The sequence below is a fragment of the Zonotrichia leucophrys genome, chromosome 2 (assembly GCF_028769735.1).
Source record: "Zonotrichia leucophrys gambelii isolate GWCS_2022_RI chromosome 2, RI_Zleu_2.0, whole genome shotgun sequence".
Classification (NCBI taxonomy): Eukaryota; Metazoa; Chordata; class Aves; order Passeriformes; family Passerellidae; genus Zonotrichia; species Zonotrichia leucophrys.
In genome coordinates, this window is record NC_088171.1 from 45,373,971 (window position 1) to 45,401,387 (window position 27,417).

General features: G+C 37.6%; 1 protein-coding gene across 7 annotated transcripts in view; it reads left to right on the forward strand.

Annotated features, from left to right (window-relative positions):
* Positions 1 to 27,417, forward strand: part of MYRIP (myosin VIIA and Rab interacting protein) — a 205,549-nt gene that overhangs the window by 12,153 nt on the left and 165,979 nt on the right. For all 7 annotated transcript variants that reach the window (XM_064704820.1, XM_064704827.1, XM_064704822.1 and 4 more), the window contains exon 2: positions 1,728 to 1,877. In XM_064704820.1, coding sequence (XP_064560890.1) covers positions 1,768 to 1,877 — 110 coding nt within the window. In that variant the 5' untranslated portion in view covers positions 1,728 to 1,767. The remainder of the gene's footprint in view (positions 1 to 1,727; positions 1,878 to 27,417) is intronic.

A 27,417-nucleotide genomic window follows, 5' to 3' on the forward strand; every position in this document is an offset into this window, starting at 1 on the left:
TTTTAGAAACAAATTTTTAAAGCCTTTATTAAATACTCATTGTCGTCTTCCTTAGTAGATTCAGAGTCAAGCTAGAACACTGTGACCTTTTTTTTCATCTGTATAGGGAACATATATCTTGTTGGAGGCATCGTCATCTTGATTTCACCTAAGCTTGTGTACCATCAGCTTGGTTTTAGTGAAGTGTTGTTTTCCTGAGCAAGGAGTTTAGAATAAACTTCATGAATAGCTTAACCAAAACAGCCTAACCAAAAATACGCAGTTCCCTCCTTTTGTGTGTGTGTGTGTTTTTCTTGTTTGAAGAATGGTAATCAGATAATTGTAGAAAGGTAAATATTGTACTAAAAAACCTCCACCAAACCAACAAAAAAAAAAAAAAAAAAACAAACCAACAAAACCCAATCAACCACATCCCACATCATTATCTGAGTAGCAAAATAAATGTTGAGAAAATAAAACTGACTTTCCCCCCCATGCTTCTACTCGCAGTAGTACTTGGAGCACTTAATTGTACGCCTTAGCAGTTTTCCTTAGAGGTATGGTATTTTTGAGCCAGAACCAGCTTAGATTCTTTACATAGCCTCATCCACTTGCCACTCACCAAGGATGAAGGGTCAGTAATAGTTTCCTCTTGTATTCTGTGGTAGGAACTGTAATGCATTTATCGTTATTATGTACGTTGCTGAGGGCTCATAACAAAGATGGAAAGACTGTCTTATGCTTCTAAAGCTGTAACACAACGTGGAGATGGACACCTCTGTGATTGCCCAAATAATTGCATAAATCAAGTGACACAAGTTAATACTGAGAGCTGAATTCATGAGAATTCAATTAAATGAGTAAAAGTCATGACAAAATAAATTAGAACAAATTTCATTAGTGAAACTTAATGGACCAAGCTCTAGTTCAAACTTTATAGTACCTTCAATTCACACATAATATTAACTACTTCTTTTTCTCCTCCAACCTTGTAGTGGTGACATCTAAATATAGATAGTGACATCTAAATCTTTTCAGTCACTCTGGGAAATTAATTTAAAATTTATGTGCTTACTTTTATAAATGGTGCTTTAAAATAATTCCTGATTTCTTAGTTGGCAGTATAAAACATTTTTGAGTGTTACAGCAGAATATGTTCTCTGTTCATAGACAGTGGCAGGGATTGCACTGCAAGCAGTTTTATAAAATCTTAAGAAATGTATAAACCTGATTTGACCTGACTTAGTTAAGCATGTTCCTTTTTGAGAACTACACTGAGGTCTGTCCTCAGCATCTTTTATTATCCCAAATAATTTATCTTTTTCATTTATATCTGAATGGGGGGTGATTGCTTTCAGTGTGTGGAACCTGACAAATAATTCTGAAATAAATCCTTCAAGTTGTACAAGGGAAGTTTAGATGGGATTTTAGATGTGATTCCATCACTGAAAGGTTTGTCAAACATTGAACAGATTGCCCAGGGAAGTGGTTGAGTTGCCATTTCTGAAGGTATTTAAAAGATGTGCAGGTGTGGCACTTAGGGACATGGTTTAATGGTGGACTGGGCAGTGCTGGGTTAGTGGTTGGACTCAGTGTAAAAGGTGTTTTCCAGCAAAAAGATTCAAATGTTTTCTTTTCTGATGTTTATGGCAGCAGCTTTCTTTTGTGCCTGTGATCTCCGCACACTTGTGAAAACTATGAGTGCTTTCAATTTATTTTTCTATTTTATTTTCTTTTTCTGATTTCAGATATTCCTTATAGTTATTCATATCCAGGACCTGGTGCAGAATGGGGAGAAAACTGGACCTTTCTGGCTTGACTGATGAAGAAGCAGAGCATGTGCTCCAGGTGGTTCAGCGAGATTTCAGCCTCCGTAAGAAAGAAGAGGAAAGGCTGAGGTAAGGATAAAAACAGGATTAAAAATAATGGTGTATTTTGATTATGAGAAACTGGCTTTGGAGGAAACCTGAGAACACAGCATTTTTGTGGTGTTCTGTGCATTAATAATCATTCCTGTTGCAGAGGCAAGAAATATTCAAACTTCTCCACATGAATTCAATTACTGAGTAGTAATTAATTTTTGCATTGAGTCTATCCGAGATTAAACCACAGAAATGGTCTCTAAATCACCTGTGTGTATCTGCTGGGTAGAGGCTAAGTGGTTTTTGATGTAACAAAAGCAGAAGTTTATGTTAAGAGAATTTTTTCCCTACTGTAGTCAGTTCCATCTTTTTATTCAGAAACTTTGTTTACATGCAGACATCTGAAAGTTATGAAATTCAACCCATCTCTTTCCCCTGGAGCAGTCAATGGGATGTGTTGTCCATTGTGTTGAGATAACTTAACTTTGCTTTCAGTAGTCTGTGTACAAAATGATGGCAAGCAGAAATAATCCAGAAGAAAACAGATGGAACTTGTTGGCAAGGTAGCTGAGGAAATTTGGTATGTGACAAGGGGACTATGGATAGAGACCTGAATTGGTAGATGCACTATTTTTCTTTCTAGTTTCAACAATATTTCCTTGAATTATTATGCCTGATTTTTTACTACTTTCTTTGAACACATAGTTATTTATTATCCAGAATGCTCTGAAGTCTCTATCTATGGTTGGCAAATGCACATTCTCTTACTGTGCTACTTTTATCTCAGGCATCATCTGTTTCATTTATTATCAAGCTGAAGTCAACAGAGCAGGAAGATGACTGAACTCAACAGAAAACTAGGCATATATACCATGTGCAATTGAAACTCCCTCACCTGGAACATTAGGAGCAAGAAATGTGTCTTGCAGCATAGGCCTACTTCAGTTTTAGCATGCTGTGCAAGTTCTTGCTTGGGTTGGTAGTGCAAGCTTGCTGCAGGGAGAAACAACTGCATGAGGATGGAACACAGATTTTTTGTTGGTTTTTTTTTTTTTTTTGACTGTTTGTTGTACCATAGATTGTTCTGATTACTCTGGTAATTTTTCACAACACAGCCAAGAGATTCTAGAAACAGATTAAGGAGGGTGAGTGTGTGAGCTCTTTCTGGCTTTTTGTACCATGACTGGTTGTATCTTACTGGAGCCAGCATACCACATCTGGGAAGGGCTGGGGCATCTTGCCTCTTCTGTAGGATAGATTTATAGTGGGAGGAGGAGGGGCAAGGATGAAAGGCATGCACAGAAAATTGACTGGAAAGCCTAGATAGAGAAAAATTCTGCTGGTGTTTGTGTTTTTTCATTTTGCTGCTGAAGTTTTTCGTGACACCTAATTTTCATGACACTTCATTTCACAAGTAGAAAGCTGGTGTGAGAAGACAGCTAAAACATTGGGAAGGTAGGTATATTTCAAGTATATATGATTTTTGTCTTCTTACAAAGTTATGCCTTTTGCAAGTATTAAAGTATGTTCAAGTGCTGCTGTATAAGGAGCTGTAGTGACAAAGCAGAAGTTCTGAAATTCAGCTGTTATTTAAAATATGAATTTAGTAGTTTTGATGACACTAAAATTGCAAGTAAAATCAAAGCTTACTTCTGACTTAAAACTATGACCTTTTTTATTTTCCTTATTTTAAATCAGGCTACTCTGGTGGATTTTGGTTGCTTCGTTTGCAGCATACCTTTTTGTCTTACTATCTGATTGAAAATATATAAGAAAATTACATGATCTTGCTATAGATTAGATTTTTCAACGTGTAAGAAAAGAGATTAGATTTCCTTTGATGTTCTTGGCTCTATTGTGTTTGTATTTAGAATGTTATCAACTGGCAAAGTTTACCATGTAGTTTCACTTTAGGAGTGAAACTCTTTAAGGCTCTGTAATCTTTTCTGAGATAAAAAAGCTGGCATATATATATATTATCTGTTAGACTTTTAGACTTCTTTTAACCAAGCTATATCTAATGGTATAGTTTTGACTTTCTTTTTTTTTTTTATTCCTGTAATTAATTTGTGGTAGCAGCATTAGACTTCAAATAGAACTGTTGAAGTTTTTGCGTGTGATACTTCCTTAAAATAGGATTTCTGTATAATTTTCATATCATTGTTATCTTTGGGTGCTTTTCCCCACCAAGATTTAAGTAGCTATTTCACATATCTCTCTCTGTATTATTGCCATTGGTAACAATTATTTCTAAAGATCAAGAAATACTTAAAGGACTATATGCTAGATTTCTACTGTATCAGGAGAGTAATGAAAGCTAAAAATCTGTGAGTGGTTGATAACCTCAATTTTGCTTTTCTAATGGCAGCAGAACAGTTAACTAGCCTACTACAAGAAGTGAAGCGTATCTTTACTTCTGATAAATGTTTTAAGGTGGTAAAATAACAAATGTTTTAGAGCTAACATTCCAGTGTTTTTTATAATATTGCTGGGTTTACGTGCTAACTAATTTTTTTCATATTCTGTAAACAAAATGACACAATGCATGGAGAAAAGCCATACTGGTGATCTGCATTTTCTGCTGCAAAGCTGTTTTGAATTTCTCTGCAGTAAGGATTTTTTGCAGTGATTCTCTAATTTAAGTCTTTCTCACAGCTATATCTCCTGCTCTTATCAGACAGTTTGGTCTTATACATTTTGTGAAAAAAAAATTAGTTGGCTACAGCTGGTAAGATAACAATAAGATAAACCTGTGTACATGTTTAGTGAGTAGAGTGGTTGTTTTGTTATGCTGTACTGCTTTGTATCGTTTTAGTTTCTTTTTTTGCTATGGCTTTCAACCTGATATGAGATTAATAACACTTATTGTTCTTTGACACTTGTTCACCCATTATCTTTCTGGTTTGATTATGTGTTTGTTATTGTCTTTGGCAGTAGTGTTATGTTTTTATTTACCCCTGTGTTAGTGTAGTCACCCAGAGCCATTGTGGCTAAAATTATAACACAGACTTGCAAATGGATGGGCTGAGTTTACTGTCAATCAGTTGACGTAGACAAACGAGGCAGATCTGGTGTAACTAGGAAGGTGATTAGTTTGAATTTCTTGGTGTGTATGCTCAGGACAACCTTGTGTACATCCCTTCTGCCACTGAAGCTCTTGCAGGCTGTCTCTGGGCTCCTGAGACACTAAGAATCATATATGGCTTTTTGAGGAAGTTGACTGGACATGCTAATGACTTGTTTCCTCATCTACAGATTTATTAATCTTGAATTTCAGACTGCATGCAGCTGCAGAATGTCAGCAGTGGAACAGACTGGACTGTGTTGAGCATTAAACATCTAATATTTTAATATTTTGCTGTGCATAATGTCTTTGTCGTCTGCAGTTCAGGAAGGACTGTGTCCTCTTTTTCTTAAATATTTATTTTTTTGAAAGAAATGACAGAGGAGAGCTAATAAGAGCTTCCAAATCCAAATGCTTGTGTGTGAGATAGCCCTTTATACATTACCAGACGTGTAAAAGTGTTTGCTGTCTTCTATTTGTTGCTTGCTTATTCAGTTTTCAAGACTGCCTAAATATGCCACTGTTTATTCTCATCCACTGTGGACAAAATGAAGTCGCCCTTTGGTTTTGTTTTTACAGTTCCTAATGTATTTATAACACGTGTATCTATTTGTTTTAGGTCAGGAATGCTGAGAAGTCAAGGTGTTTTAAATAACTGAAATTATAATTTCACAGAAAATAATTGGTGGATCGCATTATTGTGGTAGATGTTCCTGATCTGTTGTGTTTTAGCCATGTGGACAGGTTGAAAAGTGGCTGTTCTGATTCTAACATTCAGAGTGGGTGCAGAGGGAGGCAAATTAGAAGGTCAGAAGGGTTCAGGCATGGAAAGAGCTTAGTGGTCATCAGCTGTAAACAGAGCAGACTGCAAAAGGAACAGATGCTTTACCTGTCAGCAGCTACTTTACCTTAGGAGGCCATGGTTGGAGTGACTTAAGCTGTCTCTCTATAGTTATTGGCTAAGAAGAGTTTCCATCACCACAGTGACTGCTGGATCAGCCATTGGCAGGCTGGTATTTTAGTGGTAAAACTTGCACTGGGCAGGGATGAAAGTGCTTCTTTGCGGGCAGCGGGGCTCTCTTTCTTTTGAACTACTGCTGTTAATCACCTGAGAAAATGTATTTACAAAGAAGAACAACTGACCTTCTGGTGCCACATGGGTATGTGATCATAACACTTTAACAACTTAATATACTTATGTGGGTTTGCTGGAACAGCACAAGGGAAGTGTTGAGAACTGACTGTTGCCCACAGGCAGAAACATCACCGTGTCTTGCTTGATGTGTCTTTCATAGCTGGGTTGCTGAATATCAACTTTACTACCTTTATTTATAAAGTCACATTTTCAGTTGTAATAAAGAAAACTGCAGTGATTTGTGATCAGTTTTGCAGAAATGTTTTATTTGCAGAAAAAAAGAGATGTCCATGCTCACAGGAGGGTCCTCTCTACTCTGATTGTTCTAATTACCTTTTTAGCCAAAGAATGAGTAAGGGATTAGGACAGAGATTTGTGTAGAAGATTATGAAATGGTTTCAGTTACTTTTACCTACTTTATTCTTTTTGCTCCTTTAGAAGTATATCCTATTGTAACATGAGTAGGCCTGTGAAGAGGCTTCTGCAGAAACATACATGACAAAACCCAGAAGCCAGTTTGGCACTTTCTTGTCAAACTACAGTAGACTTCAGTGTTTTTACAGTCTGTGTCATGGGTCTTGGAGTGGATAAAATATTGAACTCCTTCCAAAGCTTGTTAATCAAAATATTGCCGGTGTGAGTCATATCAAACTGGCAAAATGCCAGGACAGACATTTGGGTAGCTTCTGTTGATTCTACATATCAGTCCTTGTTCCTCCTTCCTGTGGCAGGCTTGTACTAAATACCTTAAACCAAACAAAAACCAAGCAAAAAACCCCTCCTGTCTGTTTTCCCTCTTCTTTTCTCCAAGCAATGCCATTTTATAGCTGTTTTCCTAGTGAGGAAGGAACAGGAGATAGGTCTCATTGTGTCAACCTTCAGAGTTCCAGCAGATGAACTTGTTGATCAGTACCTTAAATTCCTTGCAGTGATTTCATAAGGTCAGCCTTCCTGCCCTTCACTCTGATGAACAGTGTGGGGGAATCCCATTATGCTGACTTTTTTTTATTTTTTTTATTTGAGCTGGTAGTCACTGTTTCTGCTTCCTGGGTTGTCCTGACAGATACGCTCTCTCCCTGTGAGAAAAGGTCTTAGAGCAGTTAGCTCCTCTGAGAAAGTTGTTCTTTGTGATTCTCATGTTAAAACAGCTGCACGCTTCTCCAGTGTAAGGTTCTGCTGAGCTGTCAGGAGTTTAGCACTCATATGCCTGGAATTATTTTTGGGTGCAAGAAATGATTCATCAGAATCATAGCTGCTGAATAAATACATTATTTTGCTAGGGCTTTGACTTATAAAACAAGATGATTAAAACATATGTAGGGCACTACAGCTCTTTCCTGGAAGTAAGGGTTTATTAACAAGATTAAGAGCAAGAGATTTTTTTTTTTTTAATAGCTTATCACCAATTTTGTTACATAATGTTCCAAGATGCAAACCTGTTTTCTAGCTCACACAGCCTGTCAGGATTAAGAGTTGTCAGTAACTGCATCTGTGTACTAACCCTGCTACTGTGTTGCCCTCTCTCAACAGCTGTGTTTAATATTTTAACAGCTATGCCTTAGCAGTGTTCTCAGGTCAGGATAAGTTGCTTATCAAAAAATGGCTACTTGGATGAATTCTGCATGCAAGTCATACCTAATGGTTGCTTTTGCTGCAGTCAGTAAGGGTGCACTTCAGAATTCATTTAGAAACTGTTAGTTGCTGCTAATTTCAGGAATATTGATCCAAGCGTGCTGCTTGCTGTGGGATAATGCAGTGATTAGGGTTAGACAAGGAAAGAGGTGTCTCAGCAATGATGCAAGGTCTTACCTTGTGCAGTGGAGCAGCATTTTGAGTCCTTTCTGTGGTTTGCCCAGAACTCCCTGCTTTGACACCTCAGGGTTCAAAGGTGGTGAGTGTGTAGGTTCTGCTGACTCTGATGTTGATCCCAGCCTCACCTGTAATTGGAGAAAGTGATTGCAGCTGACAAAACAGTAGGATCTAGTTTATGCTTTACAGGAGAGAAACCAGGGCACTGGGAAGAATCTGGCCTTTGAAGCAAAGAACTGAACAAAGAATCCGTTTCAAGTTATAGATTTGGGCCCAGTTTTTTTCCTGCCTAATGGAGGAAAAAATGCCAGGCTGCTTCCAAAGAGCAGCTTATGCTTAGTTGCCTCTAAAACTAGTTCTGTGCATCTTGCTTTTGAATATCATGGGAACCCACCATGAAGTTTCTTGCTATCTGAATGGCATGTAGATGCTGTAGGAGAAGCGCAGATGGAACTTCTCAACAAATTCTTTCTGCCAAGTGTTTGAATATAGGCAATGCCAGATGTGAGTTTTGGCTTTTTCAAAATGTATTTACAAATGCAGCTTCAGCTGAGAGGAAATTCTGGTGAACCAAGCATCATCTCTCATGTTTCTTCATGCTTATGAAAAAGTGCAAAAAAAAAGCTTAATTTTAGGGAATATTCAAGAAACTTGTACAGAAAGGAATGTTTCCAGCTGACATGTTTAATATTGGACAGGCCATGAGAGATGTAGCTGAAGTACATCCCACGTTCAGTGTGCCAAGCTTGCATAAACTGTGGCTAAGTATTTAAAGAAAGCAGCATGATGTCGCAGAGATGTTATAAAACTTATTGCACAATTTTTTTGTGTAATTTGGTCTTCATTGTGGGTTATGACTAATCAAATTATTGGCTACAATTTAGCTAAAAGCAGTGAGTGTTCCTAGTGATAATGAACAGCTATAATGTAAAATCAATATTTAATCTCCGATGTCTCGTGTATGAAAAGTCTGAGCTGTCAAACGTGACTTGTAGTAGTAATCTTCTTTCACCTGACTGGCCCTGCAGTGCAGGCAAGGGGTGTTCTCTCGCGTATGAACTCCTGTCTTTGCAGTTTAGTCTATCTTAAGTGTTGGTTTATCTCTTTGCATGTTATTATAGCAGTACAATTGGTAGTACTTTGAAGTTGTGGCAGAACATGTAAATAAACATGAGAAGAATGGCTGCATAATGTATTTTATTCAGGATTTATTCTTCATATTAGATTTTAGAGAACAGGGATACTCTGGGTGCATTTCCATAAAATGTTCAATAACTTGTAAGTAGTGCCAAGTGTTGCAGTTTTGAGGTGTTGTATTTAATATGCTGTATTTGAAATGTGGGTTGGGTTTTGGTTTTGGGGTTTATGGCAGAAGGGATAGGTTTTACTGTAAGTTTCTATTCCAGCATGCCATAGGCCTGCCCTTGTCTGCACTAATCTGGATGGAACTGACTGAAGCTGCAAGCCTTCCTGTCTTTCTTATACTCACCTTTGGTTCTCAAGAAAATAAGAAATACTGCTCATCATTATGAGGTTAGCTTATTATCAGTCTGAGCTATGACTTTTCATTTAGATGTGAAATTTGACTTGTAATCCTTTTTTTTTAGAAATATGCATTATGGAATTGTACAAGTATACTTTTGAGAAACACTGATGTTTCTGAAAGTAAAAGAATTTTGCTTCTGCCTACAATATATAGAAGTATTATAATATTTCAGAGACAGGACATCTAAGGAAATTAATATTGGCTTAATTTACTGATGTTTTTATTTCCAGTATTGTTGGTGAATCAAGGGATAATATTTGCTTTGCTTATTTCAAGCATTTCCATGCTCAGTGTTCTTCATAGACAATGACATTTCTCTCATCATTTTTTTGTGGCCAGTTTCTGTGCCCTGAATTTGGAGTAAAACAAAGAACAGCTGTAAGAAACAGCACAGGAAGGTGACAGAGTGAAAAAGGGCTGCTGTGAAGTACAGTTGCCCTTGCAACTGACTATGGAGCTGTATCCTACTGTCCATGCTTTTTGTCATAAAAAGGTGCATTTTGAATACTTCCTAATACTTCCTTTCCGAAGCCTATGAAGAGCTGAAAGCATCTTGGAATCCACATGACAAATAAATCTTCTGGATTTAGATAAAATTTCTGGGTGTGGAAGGAGCACTTCGGGGAGGTAAGGCTGTACTGAGGAAAATCGGGAGTTTTGCTCACTGTGCTGAAGCTCAAGGGAGTATGTCACGAGATCTGCCTCAGCCTATTGTATCAGCAGAGGTGAACGCTAATAAATTGCTTTGATGATTTTGTATTCACCTAACACCTCATCCTTCAGGTTCTCAAGTGCTCTTGTCTTTTGTGGCTTCCTTCTCAAAGCCGTGCCAGAGGAATAAGCTGTACTAAAGGGGATGTGGTTTTTAGAAATTCGTCCTGAGTCTAAGAATCTGTGTCTTAGGAGGTCCGTGGAAAAAGAGCTACTTTATAAATCACTTGTGCCAGGCTCTTCACTGTTATACTTCATTCCAAAGTGAACTATTGCAAACTAGAATCTGCTTGCTTTCCAGAAATGTCACTATGTGTTGGTTAAGGGGAGTTCAATTTTTAGTGTTTATAATAATGTTCTGTGTTTATTGTGAGTTCTAAAGACTACCAGTCAGCTTCTGTGAGGAATAGAGGTGACTGAGTTAAGGTGTATGTTAGAGATCGGTGATCTCTGTTTCCAAAATGCCAAAATTTCAGCGTGAAATTTTCTAAATGAAATTGTTGAACATTTTCAGCTAAAGGAAAGAGGGATATGCATGTGTGGGAGAATACCACAGATGTCAAAACACTTTGTCAACACTTCCAAAGTGTAGCTTCAGAAATATCTTTGGAGATACTTTTTAACTGTAACACATTCTGCCACTTGTTGGTTCATATTTGACATAAAATGAATTTGCTTTTGTTGCTTCTGTGAAAATAATAGAAAAAGAGTAGTAGTAGTAGAAATTAATAAGTCAAATTTTGCATTTATAATATTTTAGACATACAAAAATTGTCAGGTGTATCTCAGCTGATGGTATTACTCAATATACCACAAAGTTTTGCTGCAGTGGGTGTTGCCTAAGTACATAAACCTACCCTATGATAAATACAAGATAATTGTAATTTACCCTTGAGGGGTACAGTAAGGAAATTCATGTTTGCCTAAGGGAAGGAACTAACATATGGGCAGTTACTGCAGTCATACTTTCTGCTGTAATTTAACTTGGGATAAGTTGTTAATGTACTGTTGCCTTTATTTACAGTTGGTATATATTTGGCTCTGTGCCTGAGGCAAGAGCAAGTCTTTGAACTGCCCACCAGAGTTGTTTTTTATTGGAATGAATTATAACTGCTGTCTATATTTGCTTATGCATCTTTTCCTTTATTGATATAATAATTTGATTCACCTTCTAGTTATGACATCAGGTTCTCTTGAAAGCAGTTGAACTCAAACATACTTTTTAAAGCTTTTTCCTCTGTGGTACTTATTTTATCCATTCTGCTATCCTAACTCCATAAATGAAAATAAAAATATCTCTATAAAGCTGGTTTACAACAGAATTAGTATCTTAGAGCATCATAGTAAGTCTTCATTAATGCTGTTCTTCAGTGCATTAGGAAGACGCAACCCTAGTGCTAGTTTATGGCAAATTACATGTGGTTCTTGGTACAATTTGGCTAGTAAATATTGGAAGATATAGACTGCAGATGATATGGTGTTTCTGCAGCACATTCAGCTTGAAAGGATATTCTAAATTTATCTTGGTTTTGTGAAGCACATTGGGAATGGAATGAAGCACAGAAGTCAGTGTTTGCATCTCAATCAAAGTCTAAATCAGGAAGTAATTAAAAAAGATGTCTGATGGAGGTGGCAGGGATTTCATAATTTTTTTCTGCTGTACAGGAACACTCTGATTGAGCTTTAACAAAAGAATCTTTAATTAATCTCTCTTGACTACTGTGTAGCATTTGTCAGTGAGGGTGGGTGATTATGTGCTGGTGGCATCTCTCTCCTTTATCCCTCTTCAGTTTTCATCAGTGCATGATGGTCCTTATGGTTTTTCTCAGCATAGCACTAGGAGGAAGGGTACCATTGTATTTTGGTAGAAGATTTATCATTAAAGGGGGAAAGCTCATTAGTGCTGCATTGTGGTTCTGTGGTTTCTATAGTTCTTGAACCTGCAGGAAATGTTGAATTATTTGCTTCTGTTTTGATTTTTTGGGTTCTTTTTCTCCTTTGCTTTCCTGTTTAAGAATAAAAATAAACTTGTGTTCTTCCAGAAGAATGTTGAACATATGATGAATTTTAAAGGCTTTTTTGGAGCTGCATGTAGGCTGTCAGTTATCCTGGAGATAATCCTGTGGTAATCCTTCCACTATGTTGGTCTCACAGAAGAATGAACCTGTCTTTTCAATTGATGTTCCTTCAGTTGATAGCAAGATGTCACCTGTGACTGTCTTTTGAAAACTTCATTTTATTGGATTGTGGACTAATGTGAAAATAGTCACATACTTGTATGGCAGGTATGGAATATCTCTTGTTAGATAGGAGACTGTAATCTAAATAATGTCACTAGTAAAGAAACCTGCTCCATGCCATTAAATATTGTTTGGAGTTTCTATACGTGTGATAGATTTTGCCTGTTGTTATTTCACTGTTAGACTATTACAGGTAGCCAAGTTTAGTGCATAAAAGGGGAATGTGAATTTGTGTTTCATGTATAATTAGTTGGTTATCTAGATAAAAAGTAATTTTGTTGTACATCAATTAAAATTACTGTGAATTTGTATTTATTTTACTTTCATATTTTATGCACTGTGGTTCTTGAGAACAATTCTTCAGTGCTAGCATGAAACCTAGTTAGCTAGTGTGATCTGTGAACTGACAGATTTGTTCTATGGTAAGTGGTGAATCTGTGTAAAATTCGGTTTCTTCAGGTTCAAGAAGGAGCTCTTAAACAGTTTATAAATCAGTCCAGGACTGGTGAATTTTCTGTGTCTCAGCAAGCAAAGTATACAGTAGCCTGAGCATTGTTTTCTTTTCTGCCACGCGAACTTTTCATTTCTTTCCCCCAGGAGCTTTACTGTTCTATCATTATTATAAAATACTAATAATATTGACTGTTTACTAGTTTTCTACTAGTATATTATATAATGAAATGCTAATACAACCACACTAGCAAAGTGTGCCTTCAGATTGCCAGAGCAGGTGAGAAATCAGAGGAACACAGCCTCTGAAATCAGAGGTTTATAACGAATCAGACATGTATGTTCGTGTTTGCTGTTAACACAGGCTGGACTTGCAGCTCTCCAGAGATGCAAACTTGTGATTTGAAAAACTAGCTTAGAACTTAGGAAGTAGCCCAGTTTCAGAAAGGCTGGATAGAGATTGAATTAACTTTCACGTGTTTGCAATTGTCTTAAGCACAGAGTCTTTTGGATGGCACTTCTGTCAGCAAACTGTAAATGAGGGTTTTCCTGACATAGAGTACATCAGCTCTCTCTAAGTACCTGCTTGAAAGAGTTTTTAGTGTTTTATAGTGGTCTCAGGAGGAATAGTCTTTAAATTCCTTAGATTTGCCAAATTTTAGTTTCTTTTCAGGCTGGTATTCTTATATTTTTGTATTCTGAATAAAAATGAGGACAGAACACAAGTATTAGTAACTAAAGTGAAGATAATTTTTCTTTCTAGTCAAACAAAATATTATTCTAGGCCTTAGTAGAGTCTATGATCTCCAAGAAGTGTTTTTCTGGTCGACAGTTCTCTCAAACTTCATTTCTTTAATCAGTTGATGAAGCAGTTCCACGCACTCTCATGCAAGCCATTTCTGCCCTCAGGTAATGTAAAAATATGAAAATATGCAGCATTCCATTAATCAACTTAGGACTCAGTTTTATAAAAAGAAGGCAGTAACTCCACTATCACGGAAATTACTTTGTCCACTTTTCAGGAGTACTCTGCTTTGACCTACATTTCTCTGGCTAAGTTGATAGCTTTGGCATTTTTGTGATAACACAGACTATTTTTCAAAATTTTCCCGAGTCTCATGTTTACAGTAGCTGAATTAAGTAAGGTATGTTTCACATGCATATCAGTAATGACTCCTGCTAGGAATAGCAAGTGAGACTTCTGGGTTCAGTAGTTAAGTGGTTTTGTATGCTATTGAACAGGAGATTCCTGACAACAGGAAAGTCCTGTAGAGGACTCCTCATTAAAATGTTCTTTTAAGCAAATAGTCCTGGCCATACAACATCATACATACATATATACATACACATTTTAATGAATTGCAGCAGAGGATAATGTTGCAAGAGGAGAAGGTGATATCATCACTTTGAGCAGAAATTATGATCTTAAATACATGTTATCTTGGCATTGAAATCATTGCTGCTTTAGCATCAATTATTGACATTAGCATTAATTACAATTAATGTGATGAGTAAATCAGCAGTGCATAATTGTAGTGTATATGAACAGGTAACAGTTTTTAAAACTGCTGTGATGCTTTTTTCATTCAGAGGAAAAATCTTCAAATACTGATGTTTGCTTCGGAATGGCAATCTCAGAAATTTGCAGAGCATTTTAGTTGTGTTTGATGTCTCCACATTTAACTTGCTTAATATGGTGGCATTTTCCTTTGATTAGTTTGCTTCATTATTTTACACTTTCTAATGGTGATTTGGGTTATCTAAGATAAGGGATATTAGGAAGGAGACAGAAGAAGAAAGAATATCTTTGAAGTCACTGTTATCTAGTAAAATCTGATGTTCCCTTTCTCTGCTTATTTTCTCTTGATTTGGCTGCTTCTGTTGTGGCTTATGAGTTCAGCTCAATTGGCTTTGCATAGATTAAACTCCTCTTCAGCACTATGGATTTCTTTCTTCACTCAAACAAATACTTTAGTTGTAGACAACAGCAGTTAGCATGGAGGATGTAAAGTCAAGACCTAGTCATTTTTTTCTGAATAATAAAAACCAAACCATGAGGTACTACAACTCCAAGATACATATATATTGAAGTCTCTGCATTTGTAGTTGCCTAATGTAGCAAAACTTGAGACCAAAATAGCTTATTGTAGATGGTAATGGATGTTAGGCTTCATGAGGCAGTCGGAAAATGAAGCAGGCAGAAATAACAAACACCGTATCTTTTTATATGCTGCACACTTTGATAAAACAAACATTCTCCATAGATATCTGTGGTGAGAAAAAGTCTGTCAGTGCTGATTAGATCTGTTGATACATGTTATATGGGTTGTCTCTCTTTTTGAACTCTTCATTTGTTTCCAAGTATTCTGCTGTTTTGCAAAGCTTTAAGTTGTGCTCTGTGTTCATTTTTACCTACATGGCTCGTGAGCTACTATTTACTACCTCATGTTGATCACACATGATGCACTTCCTAGAGAAGCATTTATGTTGCTTTAATAGATAAGCAAATGTTGAGAAGATTGCACATATTGCCATAGTTTTAAAGATTGAGACAGAAAATATATTTCTATGGCCATAATAAACCACATAATAAATACAGTGGTATTTATTACAGAACCTTTTAGTTATATAATTACTCTTTCTGTTATCAATGTCAGAAAAGGCAATGAAAATAGTACATTTAAACAAATCATGTGCATAGTCCTGATGATGGGTTGTTTGAAAGTGGATGTTGCTTCCTGGCAGGAATCATTTGTCAGGGTGTCCATTTTCCCTCTGCCTTTTGAGAAATCTGGTGAAATTACCCAGGAAACTGACTGGAAGGGGAGCCTCATACAGAAGGAGCTGTGCAAAGAGCAGCTGTCATTAAAAGCAGAAAATCCTGTTTCCTGTGTACCAGAAGCCAGATGCCATTGGCATTGGGGTGATCCTGGCTGATGCTTTAAAGCACTGGGGGTGTAGGAGCTTTCTTCTTATGTCCGGAAAGTCTCAAATGGTGCTAGAGTTTTTGTCATGCTGTCCTTTGTATCCTGCCTCATCCTTGGCTCATGAAGTGTGCAGTAGGGGAAAGAAATGCACTGATCTCACTGAGTGCCTGTGTGTGTGTACACGGAGGATTTGGGGTGTGGTCTGGAAGCTCTTCTGTGTGATGCCAGAATGGACTCACAAATCTGTCCTACCTTGGGGAAGAGAGGAAGGCTTCACAGAGTTTGGCTGACTGATTTAGCAAGGTGCGGTCATGTGTGACTTAATGAAACCCTTCAATGTACCCCTACTTCAAAAAACTTGAATGAAAAAATTGTTATTCAAAGTTCCATATTCACTGTTTCTTGGTATTCTTTTATCAAATGCATTCTCTACCCCCTTGATACTAACTGCAAACTTGACAGCTGCTGCAAAAGTTGATCCGAGTTCTTTAAATTTGATTCCTTGATGTCCTTTTAAAATCCCTGAAGCATTGGTGAGATGGAAGTATTCACTTGTGCAACCTTTTCATCACCAGTAGGGTTGCATGACTGTGAGTAATTAGATTTTTTTGTAGAATATTGCACAAGAAGTAATAAAGCCATCTGTGTTTTCAATTTAGCAATGTTATGTCTTCAGGGCTTCTGAGGAATAAGAAGTTATATACTGATTTTCATCAAACAAGTATGAATACTCACTGGGAGAGAGTCTGAAGTATAAAAAAAAATAAGAGCTGTGTTTCAACTCAAGTTAATAATTCTGGAACCATTATCTCATGAAGCCACTCCTGAGATAGTAGCACTTCAAGAGTTAAAATTTTAGACATATTGTGCCTTTTGTTTAAGACCTGTTATTTACAGTTGCCCTAATTAATATTTTTAGTTTCCATGGGTTAGATGCAAATGAAGTACCATTTCTGTGTCTGTTAGCTAAAATGAGCCTATCATATGAAAGGCTTTAGCTTTCATTACAAACCTAAATCTTCAATAGTTAGAGAACTGGGATTGTGTCTTTCATCTATCCATTTACAATTGTCACTCAATGTTAATTACAAAGAACAGAATTGTCACACAAAAGACAATTTTTGTTGATTGCAAACATGCATATTGTGAATTATATTAATGTTTACCATACCTCAGGGGGTTTCCACTAGCATTGGCAGAATCTGTCATTACCTTTTGTAGATAAAAGTGATTTGGTTATTTAAATGGTTAACAGTGAAGTAGGCTTTTAAGGTCTTTGCCTACTAATGTTTGTCTTGTGCGAGAAACAAAATTCATATAACATTGCAAATTGTAGTATAAATACATCAAATGGATTTTTTTTTTTAAATTTCTGAACTCATCACAAGGATTTGGTAAGACTCTTCCAGGTGATACAACTGCATTTTCCCCCGTTTCCTGCTTTGGGCAAATGCAGTGTTCATGCCTTCAGTCTACTGTACCTTTTTGCTAATGAATGACAGATTTGTTTATTATTTGGTTACTGAACACAGCAGTGGAGTGTAGGCATTGTATTGATATCTGGCATTGAGGCAGTTTTTCAACATTCTGTGTAGCTGTTATTCTTGTTAGATGTATCTATAGGAGTAGTTAGCTATCATGGGGATAATACTGTAAAAACTTTATTTCTCATCAGAAGGGAATTTTAGATGGCTGAAGCCTTTATCTTCACCAGCAAACCAGCAAATGACTGTTTGAAGTTTATCTGCTTATATAAAAGAAATGTTTCCAAACTCAGTCGATAGTGGCTAAAATACTGTCACTGCTTTGAAGAAGGACAGGCGTTCACTTGAATGTTCTTGAAGCCTTGCCGTAGGCCAGTTTTCCATCTTGACAGAAAGAGGAGAGGGACTAAAATTCTGGGTCAAGACACTCTTCCACGGACAAATCAAAGCTCTGTTCACTCACTTGCATCTTCCTGTACTTCTTTCCAGCTGGTCTGGTATTATTTCATTAACTCTGAAATGAGGAGAATGGAAGATTGTGGACTATTAAGGTAAATGATTCCTGATAATGAAGAGGTGGGAGAGCCTGCTTGTCTCTCACCTGTCTCTGCTTACTGGTAGGAGGTTGAGAACACTTGCATAAGAAAGGTCTTTGTTGCATTTACTGCCACATTCTCTTTTGTCTTTCAAAAACTTTCCTTTTCCCCTACAGATCAGTGCATCTGCCTACAATCCCCTACAGATGGTTGCATTGACTGGGAGGTGTACCTTGTAGTTGTTAAGCCCATCAGCATGTTTTGTTCATGCCTTTTGCTGGAGGAGTGAATACCTGTTCTGGGCAGTAAAGTGAGATCAGTGCAGCAAGACTGGGCCCCACTAAGCGCAACTATGGTCTCAGGGCTGAAAGGGACGTATTCCCTGATAAATCCCTGCAGGGCTTATTAGCTCCCCAGCGGTACAAACAGGACGAAATTGTTTCTGGAGTTAAACAGATTTGTTGTGCTCCTGACTGTGTTCCAGCATGGATGCAGTCCTAGAAAAAAAATCTGTGAAAGTGCCTACATGAAAGAACCTTGCAACAGAGAACCCGCTGCTGTTGTGTAAATGGTGTTTCACTGAACTGTGTGTAAGGGAGAAGATAAATCACCTGAGTTATTGTCAACTCTGGTATTAAAAATACAACCCACCCTACAGTAAATGGTTTTTCAAAGACCTCTGGTTAAAGAAGGCAAGAGTTAGTAACTTTTCTTTTTATGTCCAAAGGATAGTATTTCCTACTCTGTGTAGAAAAAAAGCCCCTAAAACATTTTATGTTCCTAGGCAAAAAGAACTTTGCTTTTTAGGAGTTTTTCTGTCATCTTTCAGAAACACTTGGGGAGACTAAAAGAAATACAATGTCAGTTTCTCATTTTTATGTGCCTCATCTTGTTCAATAAGAACTTCAAATGTGTTGCAGTGTTAAATAATGTATTCCTGACCTAAGAAAATTGAACTTGGCTCTTTTGAATGTAAACATTAAAACATGGCTATGTTTTAAAGAAATGTTTAATATTGTAAGCCGTATACACAGACTCTTATTGCTTGCTTTCACATAATTAGGTTGATGTCAGCTATAAGTTGCTCATTCAGCTGGAAGAATGGACCTTTACAGTGTATCAGAGAAGTCTTTCAGTTTGGTGAACTCACCAGAACTGAAGTTGTGCAGTGATAATTGGTTCCAGTATATTTAGCTGCCAAGTGTGTTAGAGTGGCCTTTTTTGAAATGTGAGTCACACATCCCTGGCAGGATAAATGCAGGATCATTAAGGGTTATTTAAGTTCTATAAAATCCTCTGTAATCAATTTGATAGTACTTGAGGGACCATAGATGACAGAGGCATGGGTCAGAGAGAGTTCAGAAAAGTTTCTTTGTTTTGGGGAAATAAGCTTAATCTGAGTTGAGTGTGCTCTTTGTTTTTCCCTCATCCCCTGCAACTGATTTTAAACCGGACTTCTGGTAGAGCCTTTTATAGTAAAAGTATTCTGGGAAAGTTTTGTAGTTACTGGAATAAAGTATTTCACGCAACAAATGCAGCCTTCTCACCTCTAGCATGTTAGTGCAATTGCTCTTGTCTCCATGAAATGTTTCTGATTGCTGTTGCAGCAGCATTGTTTTGACCTCATCTCTCTCAGCTAATCTCACTGCAAAGCTCTTCAAAAATGTCACATTCATGCTGTATGTCTAATTCTTACCTGTTTCTGGTTAATCTGTGTGTACTGCTAGCCTCTCTCCCTTTTCTTTTCTTTCCTGAGCATTTGAGCATGAGTCAAAAAACAGAAGAGGGTTGAACTTGTCCAAGGAGCGAGGAGTGCTTCTCTTGATGTAGCCAAAGGGCAGCTCTAGTACAATGTAAATAGTGGTGCATTTCATCTGAAATTAACTCTGCTATTAGCTGCTATGTTAATTACACTAATTCAGAATTGGTCTCAACTTGGCTCTGCCTCAGGGGAATGTGGGGCAAAGGAGTTGGTTTGCTTTGTGGATCTTTGATCCTGCTCTGAAACTAGCAGCCCTGTCTGATTCTGAACTGCGCTGCTTCTTGGAAGTCTCCAGTCTGGCTACTGATCCTTCATACAGGAATTTGAAACCAGACAGGATCAATGTAGATAGATGAGAGGCTGGTAACCAGTTTAAGCATCCTGGGAAATAAACCTGATCCTCATCTGGTAGACTTGCAAGCTTAGCTGAGCACATTCTCGACCTGAGGAAACCAGTGGTGATCTGTGGGTACAAAGACTGCAGCTGGGCAGAGACCTTTACTTAGCAAGGGATTAGCTGGGTTCAGTGACCTGGGCTCCTGCCTCAGTCATCCTGAGAGTGTGTTGGGGTTTTCTTTATCTTCTTGAATTTGAGTTTGGACTTTGGCATTTCTTGAAATAAGCTGATGTATCTGATTTAACAAGGTTTTGTTCTTGTTCTTTGTAGTATTAACAAAAAACAAAGGTTTAATCTTGAAGACACAAGCTCTATGGAACCATGCACCCATGGAGATTTGTCAGCTTTAATCCTGTATGTGACCTTCTCAGTAGAGCATAAGAGGACCATTGTTGCTGTCTTGGCTTGTACTCTTTACACGTTGTAGCAATGGGACCAGTGATTTAAACTTCGGTTTTTTCCTTTATGTATTAAAGAATTCTGTCAATAAACTATAAGCTCTATTTTAATTTTAATTAGGTAATATATAAATTAGTATTTTTTGCTTGCATCACTTCCCCCCCCCAAATTAAGGATATTCAGTTAATGAAATAAAGAAATGTTGGAACAGGGGATACTTAGCAGAAAGAGAGTTTGTCATGTCAGAAAAGTTCCTTTGAGGGAATGGACAAAGCAGGACAAATAAGTTTTCCTGTGTCAGGCTGCAGTAGAGGAAGTAAAGCAAGTCAGATTAGTGTTGCATACAGATTTTAGTGTGTGTGTAACTTCAACACATTAACATCAGTGCTAACAGCTAGAAGAGTTGGGACAAAAAAGTTGGGGTAATAATCATAAAAGGTGTGAAGGTTTTTTTGTGGGGTTTTGGGAGAGAGTGGGGAGTCATAAGACCAGCTTCAACCTGAATATAATTTTATTATGCCTGTTTTGCTACCCACTTTAGTTTCATTCTGTTTTGCTATCATGATGAGTTCTTACTCATCTCATTCAAGAATTTGTGTATTTAATACTAGTTTTTTCACTTTAAGCAACATCAACATACTTCATTCATCAACATACTGTCTTGTTTTCTAAGTCTTAAAAATGCTAAAAGATACTTCGAATCACATTCTTTACATTTTGTCATCGAAAAAGTCTAAAATTACAAGAGGCTGTGTCTTTTGGGGAGCATTTAATGCATAGATATTCCTGATCAGAATGACACTTTTGTCAGACTTTTCACAGGTGGAGTTGGTCATTGCATTGAATCTGTCCTTTTTTATCTATTAATTGTGATGTTCATTTCAAAAATGAAGTGGAATGTGCCTGTAAAGAAAATATATTCGAGCTTCATGTGCTTCTGCTTAATATGTTGTTATTATGTTTTTTCATCATGTTACCAAGAATTACAGTTAGTTGCTGGCATACTGACAGCTTCATTCCCAAGTGAGTTTCAACATCTTTTGCTCTAAAGTATTGAAAAAATATTTGTGTTTCAGAGGTGCCTTGTCTTTGATGTTTGACAACCTCCACCCTCAGCTAAGAGCACTGAAGTGCAGTATTCTGTGGGCCAGGCATGTCATGCTTAACTAATGCCTGTGAAGCTCAAACATCCACATCCTCCTTTGAGAAAAGATATATTCCAAGTGACAGGTTGTCTATAAGTATATGTGTTCTTCTTTTAAAGTCTGGTTGGGACATGTTCTCTGCCAAGCTGCTGACCTTGGCATGAATACATCTATAAAATGTGATTTTAGAATACGGTGTTGGAATAGCAGCTATTGTTGAAAAATAGATGGAGGACTTGAGGTTTTGATTTTCTTCATTGTCTTCCACTAAATTTCAAACCTTTAATTTTTAATGTTTGGGAAACACTTTAAAGTGTGGCAAAATCTGTCAAAATAATTTGTTATCTTTCTAGTAAACTGAAGTGTGTGCTGCAGTAATTCACAGCAGGCATAGTTGCAGCAGTTCATTTGATGGACATTTAACCTTCTACCCATGCAGTAGAAGTACTACCTGACCTTTTTTTTTAAATTTCAGTTTCATTACATGAAGGCCACAGGGATAATGAATGTATTTTTTATCTGTGCTTCCTCAACAATTTGTTGTAGGCTTCTGAAGCCCCTTACGAAGATGCAGCAACATCCCAATTTTGTGCTATGTTCCCAGTGCAGTGGCTTTGGGTGAAGCTGTGAGCTGAGCACTGAGTGGGCTAAATTTCCTATTGTTTTTCTCAACTTACAGCATCCCTGATCTCTTGAGGTAGTGGTAGGAATTTGCCTAGGTGGAGTTCATTTGAATACAATGTCCTGTAAAATCACTCTTCCCTTGTGTGCTGGACTAGCTGTGGCCATAATGCCTGCACTACTCCCAGCACACGACAGGTGCCTTTGGCAGCTGAGGCACACCATAGTGGCAGGTGCTCCTTCTCAGCAAGGGTGGCTGTAGAAGAATGCTATCTTTTTTTAATACATGGCAATTAATGGCTATCTTTCTGACTGAAAGTGTCAGGAAACTGATATGTTAAGTAAAACTGTGTCCTTTCCCCACCCCAGCTACAGGTAATTTTGTAGTGAGTAACTATTCTTTGATCTGTTTGAAGCTGGCGTGTATTATTCATAAAGGCTAGATTGGTTTTAATAAAGATAATTCTCTTCAGATAACATAGAAAAAATACTCATTTATTTGGTTCAGGTTCTTTGTGTTCCTGGGGCACTGGTCATGAACAATAGCTCAGATATGGTAGCTTTTTTCTTTGTGTTAAATTAAATGGTCTGGATTTCTTTTTAATTTTATGTTTTTAACTAGACTCCTTCTATAATTAAAAATGCCTTTTGTCCTTCCTCCTTCTGTGTGTTGGCAAACATCCACAAAGTTAAATGCAAGCAGCATGAAGTAGCTAGCAAGCTTGAGATGTCCAAATTTCTTTCTCAGCTGCTTTTGGGACACATTTAGTTCAGGCTCAAGCTACCTTTTAAACTAATGACTGTTGGGAAAATTTCTCTTGTAAGCAAAGCTGATATCTTGTAAATATATCTATATAGATATATAGATATAGATAGATGGCCTATAGTGGTTTTATCAGCCTTCTGATACTGGTGGCTTCTGACTACAGCATGGGAGATAAGGGGAGCTTCGTACTGGAGGTACCTTATTGAAGAGTGAAAAATACCCTGAAGATCATCAAGACTCTGTATCAGGGGTAGATTTCAGGAGTATCTTGAAGCTCTAGCATGAGATAGTGTAATTAAAAGCTGACTCCTAATGTAGAATTAATTAATGACACCTTCTGTCTGAATTCATGTATTTCCTGACACTTGTTAAACCATGCAAGCATGACATCCTGTGGTGCTACTTTTTTCAGTAGAGTGCTCATTTGTTTTTAATTGGAAGTAAAAATAAATTTCATTGTCTGGAAGAATTTTCTCATCATTGTTTTTTCCATGCATTAGGCTCAGTAAATGAAGTCAGGGATGCTTCCTAGTCCTGTCTCATTAAGAGACTGTATCAGAGAAGTACTAAGTGTTCCTAGCTCTGATTCTCTGTCTGAGAGCTGAAAGCACAAATGCTTGCGCAGCAGATGAGGTATATGACCCCACCTCATAACCTCAGTTAGGAGATGCCTTCTGTAATGTTACCTTGTTCAGGAAGGGTGCAAAATTGTAAGGGTTGCATCTAGTCTGTGGTTTTAGAAATGTTTTGGGGGTTCCCCCCCCCAGAATCCTGGGCATTGTAATCAGAGGGCATTTGTAGAATAGCATATGTCTGCTTAGAATTCTATAATAGAGCCTATGAGTTTGAACCTAAGCAAGATGTTTTGGGTAGTCAAACCAAATTAACAATTAAATTCATGTGAGGCCTAGAACTGCTGGTGGGGCTGTTCCAAAAGTTTTGATTGAATGCCTTGGGGCATGAGGGAACATATTTTCATGTATTTGTTTCCAGATTTTTATTCCATCAATGATTATTAATGGATGACTTTAAATTTACAGTGAGGAGAAGCCAGTGATATTTAAACTGGCATGCTCTAGATGGGTATTTCCATTCAAATGCACTTTAACATGAAAATTGATGGATTAGAGTTATTGTATTAGGAGATGCATTATAGTAGTCTGTTAAATCTTTGTCTTTGTACTGTGCTTGTCCAGCTCAGGGTCTCATTTTGGAAACAACGTGGTCTTTGCCTGTTTAATCTTTGATGGATGTCTCTTCTTGTTCTCTATTTCTGACATGGGTAGCATTTGTCCCATGATAAGTTCATGCTTGATTGATATTGCTTTATTAATTAACCTTGCCAGAGGTTTATTCAACACTGTGATTTATATTTAATATCAAAGCATAGTAAGAAAGTGGAAATTTTTTGCCTTATTGCTGCAAAAAGTAATTCTCAAACATTATTTCATCCACCTTAATTAAAGTATTGATCCAACAGTAATACTTAGAATTTTGCCAATCCATACATATTGAGCCACCTTCTAAAGATTGCTTCATTGATGAGACTTACAGCTCAGCATTTAGAAAGATTGCTGAGGTTTAAACACCATGAGAAATTTAGAGTGCAGTTTATTCTGAAAATGATAAATTGTCATGCTTCTTTCATTCTTAGCTGCTGTTCACAAAATCATAGCATGGTTGAAAGGGATTTCTGGAGGTCCTCTTGTCCAATACCCCTACTGAGGAAGGACCACCAAGAGCCAGTTTCCCAGGGCCATCTTCAGTGACTTCTAAATTTCTTCAAGGAAAGCTGCACAACGTCCCTGGACAAACTGTGCTAGTGCTCTCTCTCTCATGGAGGTGATCGCTGTTTCCTGATGTTCAGGGTAACTTGCTGGGTTTCAGTTTGTACCCTTCATCTTTGATCTTGTCACTGGGAGCCTCTGAAAAAAGCCTGGCTCTGTCTTCTTTGTGCCCTCCTTTCAAGTATTTATGAAAAACTGATGAGATGCCCCACTGAGCTTTCTCTTCTCCTGGCTGAACAGAACCAGTTCTTTTTATAGGAGAGGTGCTATAGTCCCTAAATAGTCTTAGTGGGCCTTTGCTGTACTCCTTGGGATGTCCATCTCTCATTTGTACTGGAAGCCCAGAACTGTTTCTTATGGATATCATAAATACCCCATTTGTTTCAAGGTTTGATGTCCACATTTTTAAAATGCTAGCTGATAGATGATGTGATTTACCCATAGCAATGACTCAGTCTCCTGTAGGACTTTTTTTTTCCATCAAGAGAGGAGAATAGCAGCTAGTTCCATTAGATGTCAGCAGGATGTCTCATATTTTACATCTCTGGAAAGCTAGTCCCACTGACAAGATGCAGCTCTTATGTGGGTCTGCAGGCAGGCTGATTTTTCAGGAGCCATAGTATTGGGAGGTGGTCCTTGAGGAGTGATGCTACTTATGTGGAAAGTTATCACATTATGTATGAAAATGGCTGAGGAAGAATGGCCAGACCTCAATTTGCCCCTTTTTCTTTTTGCTGAGGACCCAATTTCAAACAAAAAATCTATTTTGAAGACAAAGGTCAGTCCATTTAATAAAATGCCTCAAGTGGAAAACTTGCTAATAGCTTTGAGAACACAAGTCAGAGTAAAGCACCTTTCAACCCAAAAGCTCCTTTCACCAACCTTACTTGGTGCTTCTAAACTAGAACCTTCCTGTCTGCACAGTTGCTTGGGGCTAGTTCTGTTGTAGAGAGCTGTAAGCATATTTTTTATCCAGGTGAATGCTTGCTGCTTTTCACTTTTGTTTCTAAGGATAGGTGTGCAAGTGGTCTCATACTGGTTCATTTTGCTCTGGTATACTGTTACATGAGGATTAAATCAAAGTGTGACTTGTAGGCAGAGCACAGCCTCCTGTGAACTGTTTGCAGAAGCAGGACTCAGTAAGTTTGGCTTTCTGTGCTACTTGGAGCATTTCAGTAGTGCTATGCCCTTATTACCTTCTATTTGTGTTTTGTTCTCTACTTTTTTAAATGTTTATTTTAAAAGGATCAATAATAAAAATTTTGCTATAAAATATTCCTGCTACTGCAGGAATTCTGGAAAGTGTAGGGAAAGATATACTTGTGTCCCTTCCATAAAAGCTGGATCATCATTCTTATAAATCCTTCTGCTCCTGATCACTTCCAATGTGACGTCCTAATCCTCTCCATGTGACACACAATCCTTTTCACAGCAACCAATTGTGAAAAATATTTAGGATTCACAACATTAATATAAATTTGGTTTAGACCTAATTAATTGTTGTTAATTATTAGATGTTTATTTATAGGGAACAGAATTTTAAAAGCTGTTGTGAAGGTACCTTAGGCATATGTTACTTTAACATTGGCAAGTCAGTTTTTGCTGTCATTTTTTCATTTATTGAGCTCCAGCTTTTTAGCTCAAAAAGCTTTCCTCAACTGCATATAATCAATATTCTCAAAATACAAATGGTCACTTACGTGCAGTTGACTTGCAACAAGTCATCTTGGAATACTAATTCATGGTGCCTGAAAGACCTACTGCAAAAGCATTTCTTTCTTATTGAAAGAAAACGAAAACACATTTCTTGGGTTTGGATTGGGTTGATTTGTTTCTTTTGGTTAGGTTATTTCTTGCTTTGGTTATTTCAGCTGTGTTTCTGTATTGCTGTTACTACTTATTTGAACCTCTGTGATTTATCTTTTCTTGGCAGAAAAGAATTTATGCTCTACTGTGTGCCAAAGAAACTGTCTTTTAGGAGTTTGGTCTTTTATGATCTAAAAGAACTATTTATGCCAAACAAGCATCTGATCAGAGTTTATGTGGAAAGACTGAGCCCTAGAGATCACTGGAGAAGTAGCATTAAGAAGGGTGAACAAGCCCAGAAGCTTTCATATTTTGTATTTGCATCGAAAATGAAAAATTAAATAATCACTGTATGTATGTAGTTACAAACCTTTAGTAAATAAGTAAACTAGAGTGAAAAAGATTATCTAATATATTTTACCTATTTAGCCAAACAACACCAAGCCTATGCATGTTTGATGTGTGTGGAGTTTTTTTACCACTCAATGACTCCAATTCTGTAGTAATTTAAGAGTCATAAAATGGTTTGGATTGGAAAGGACCTTAAAGATTGTCTAGATCCAAGCCCCTGCCTTGGGTAGGGACATCTTCCATCAGATGGGGAAAGCCCCATCCAATCTGGCCTTGAGCACCTCCTGGGATAGGGTCTCCACAGCTTCTCTGGTCAACCTCTTCCAGTGCCTCACCACCCTAATGTCTCTCTCAGTTTAAAGCCATTCCCCCCTTGCCCTGTCACTCTATGCCTGTATTAAAAGTCCCTCTCCATCTCTCTTTTAGCCCCTTTAGGTACTGGAAAATGCTCTAAGGTCTCCCGGAAGCCTTTTCTCTTCCAGGCTGAACAGCTCCAGCTCTGTCAGCCTGTCTCTGTAGCAGAGGTGCTCCAGCTCTCTAATCATCTTTGTGGCTCTCCTCTGGACTTGCTCCAGCAGGTCCATGTGGATCCTGTGCTGGGACCCCAGAGCTGGATGCAGCTCCCAGATGGGATCTCACC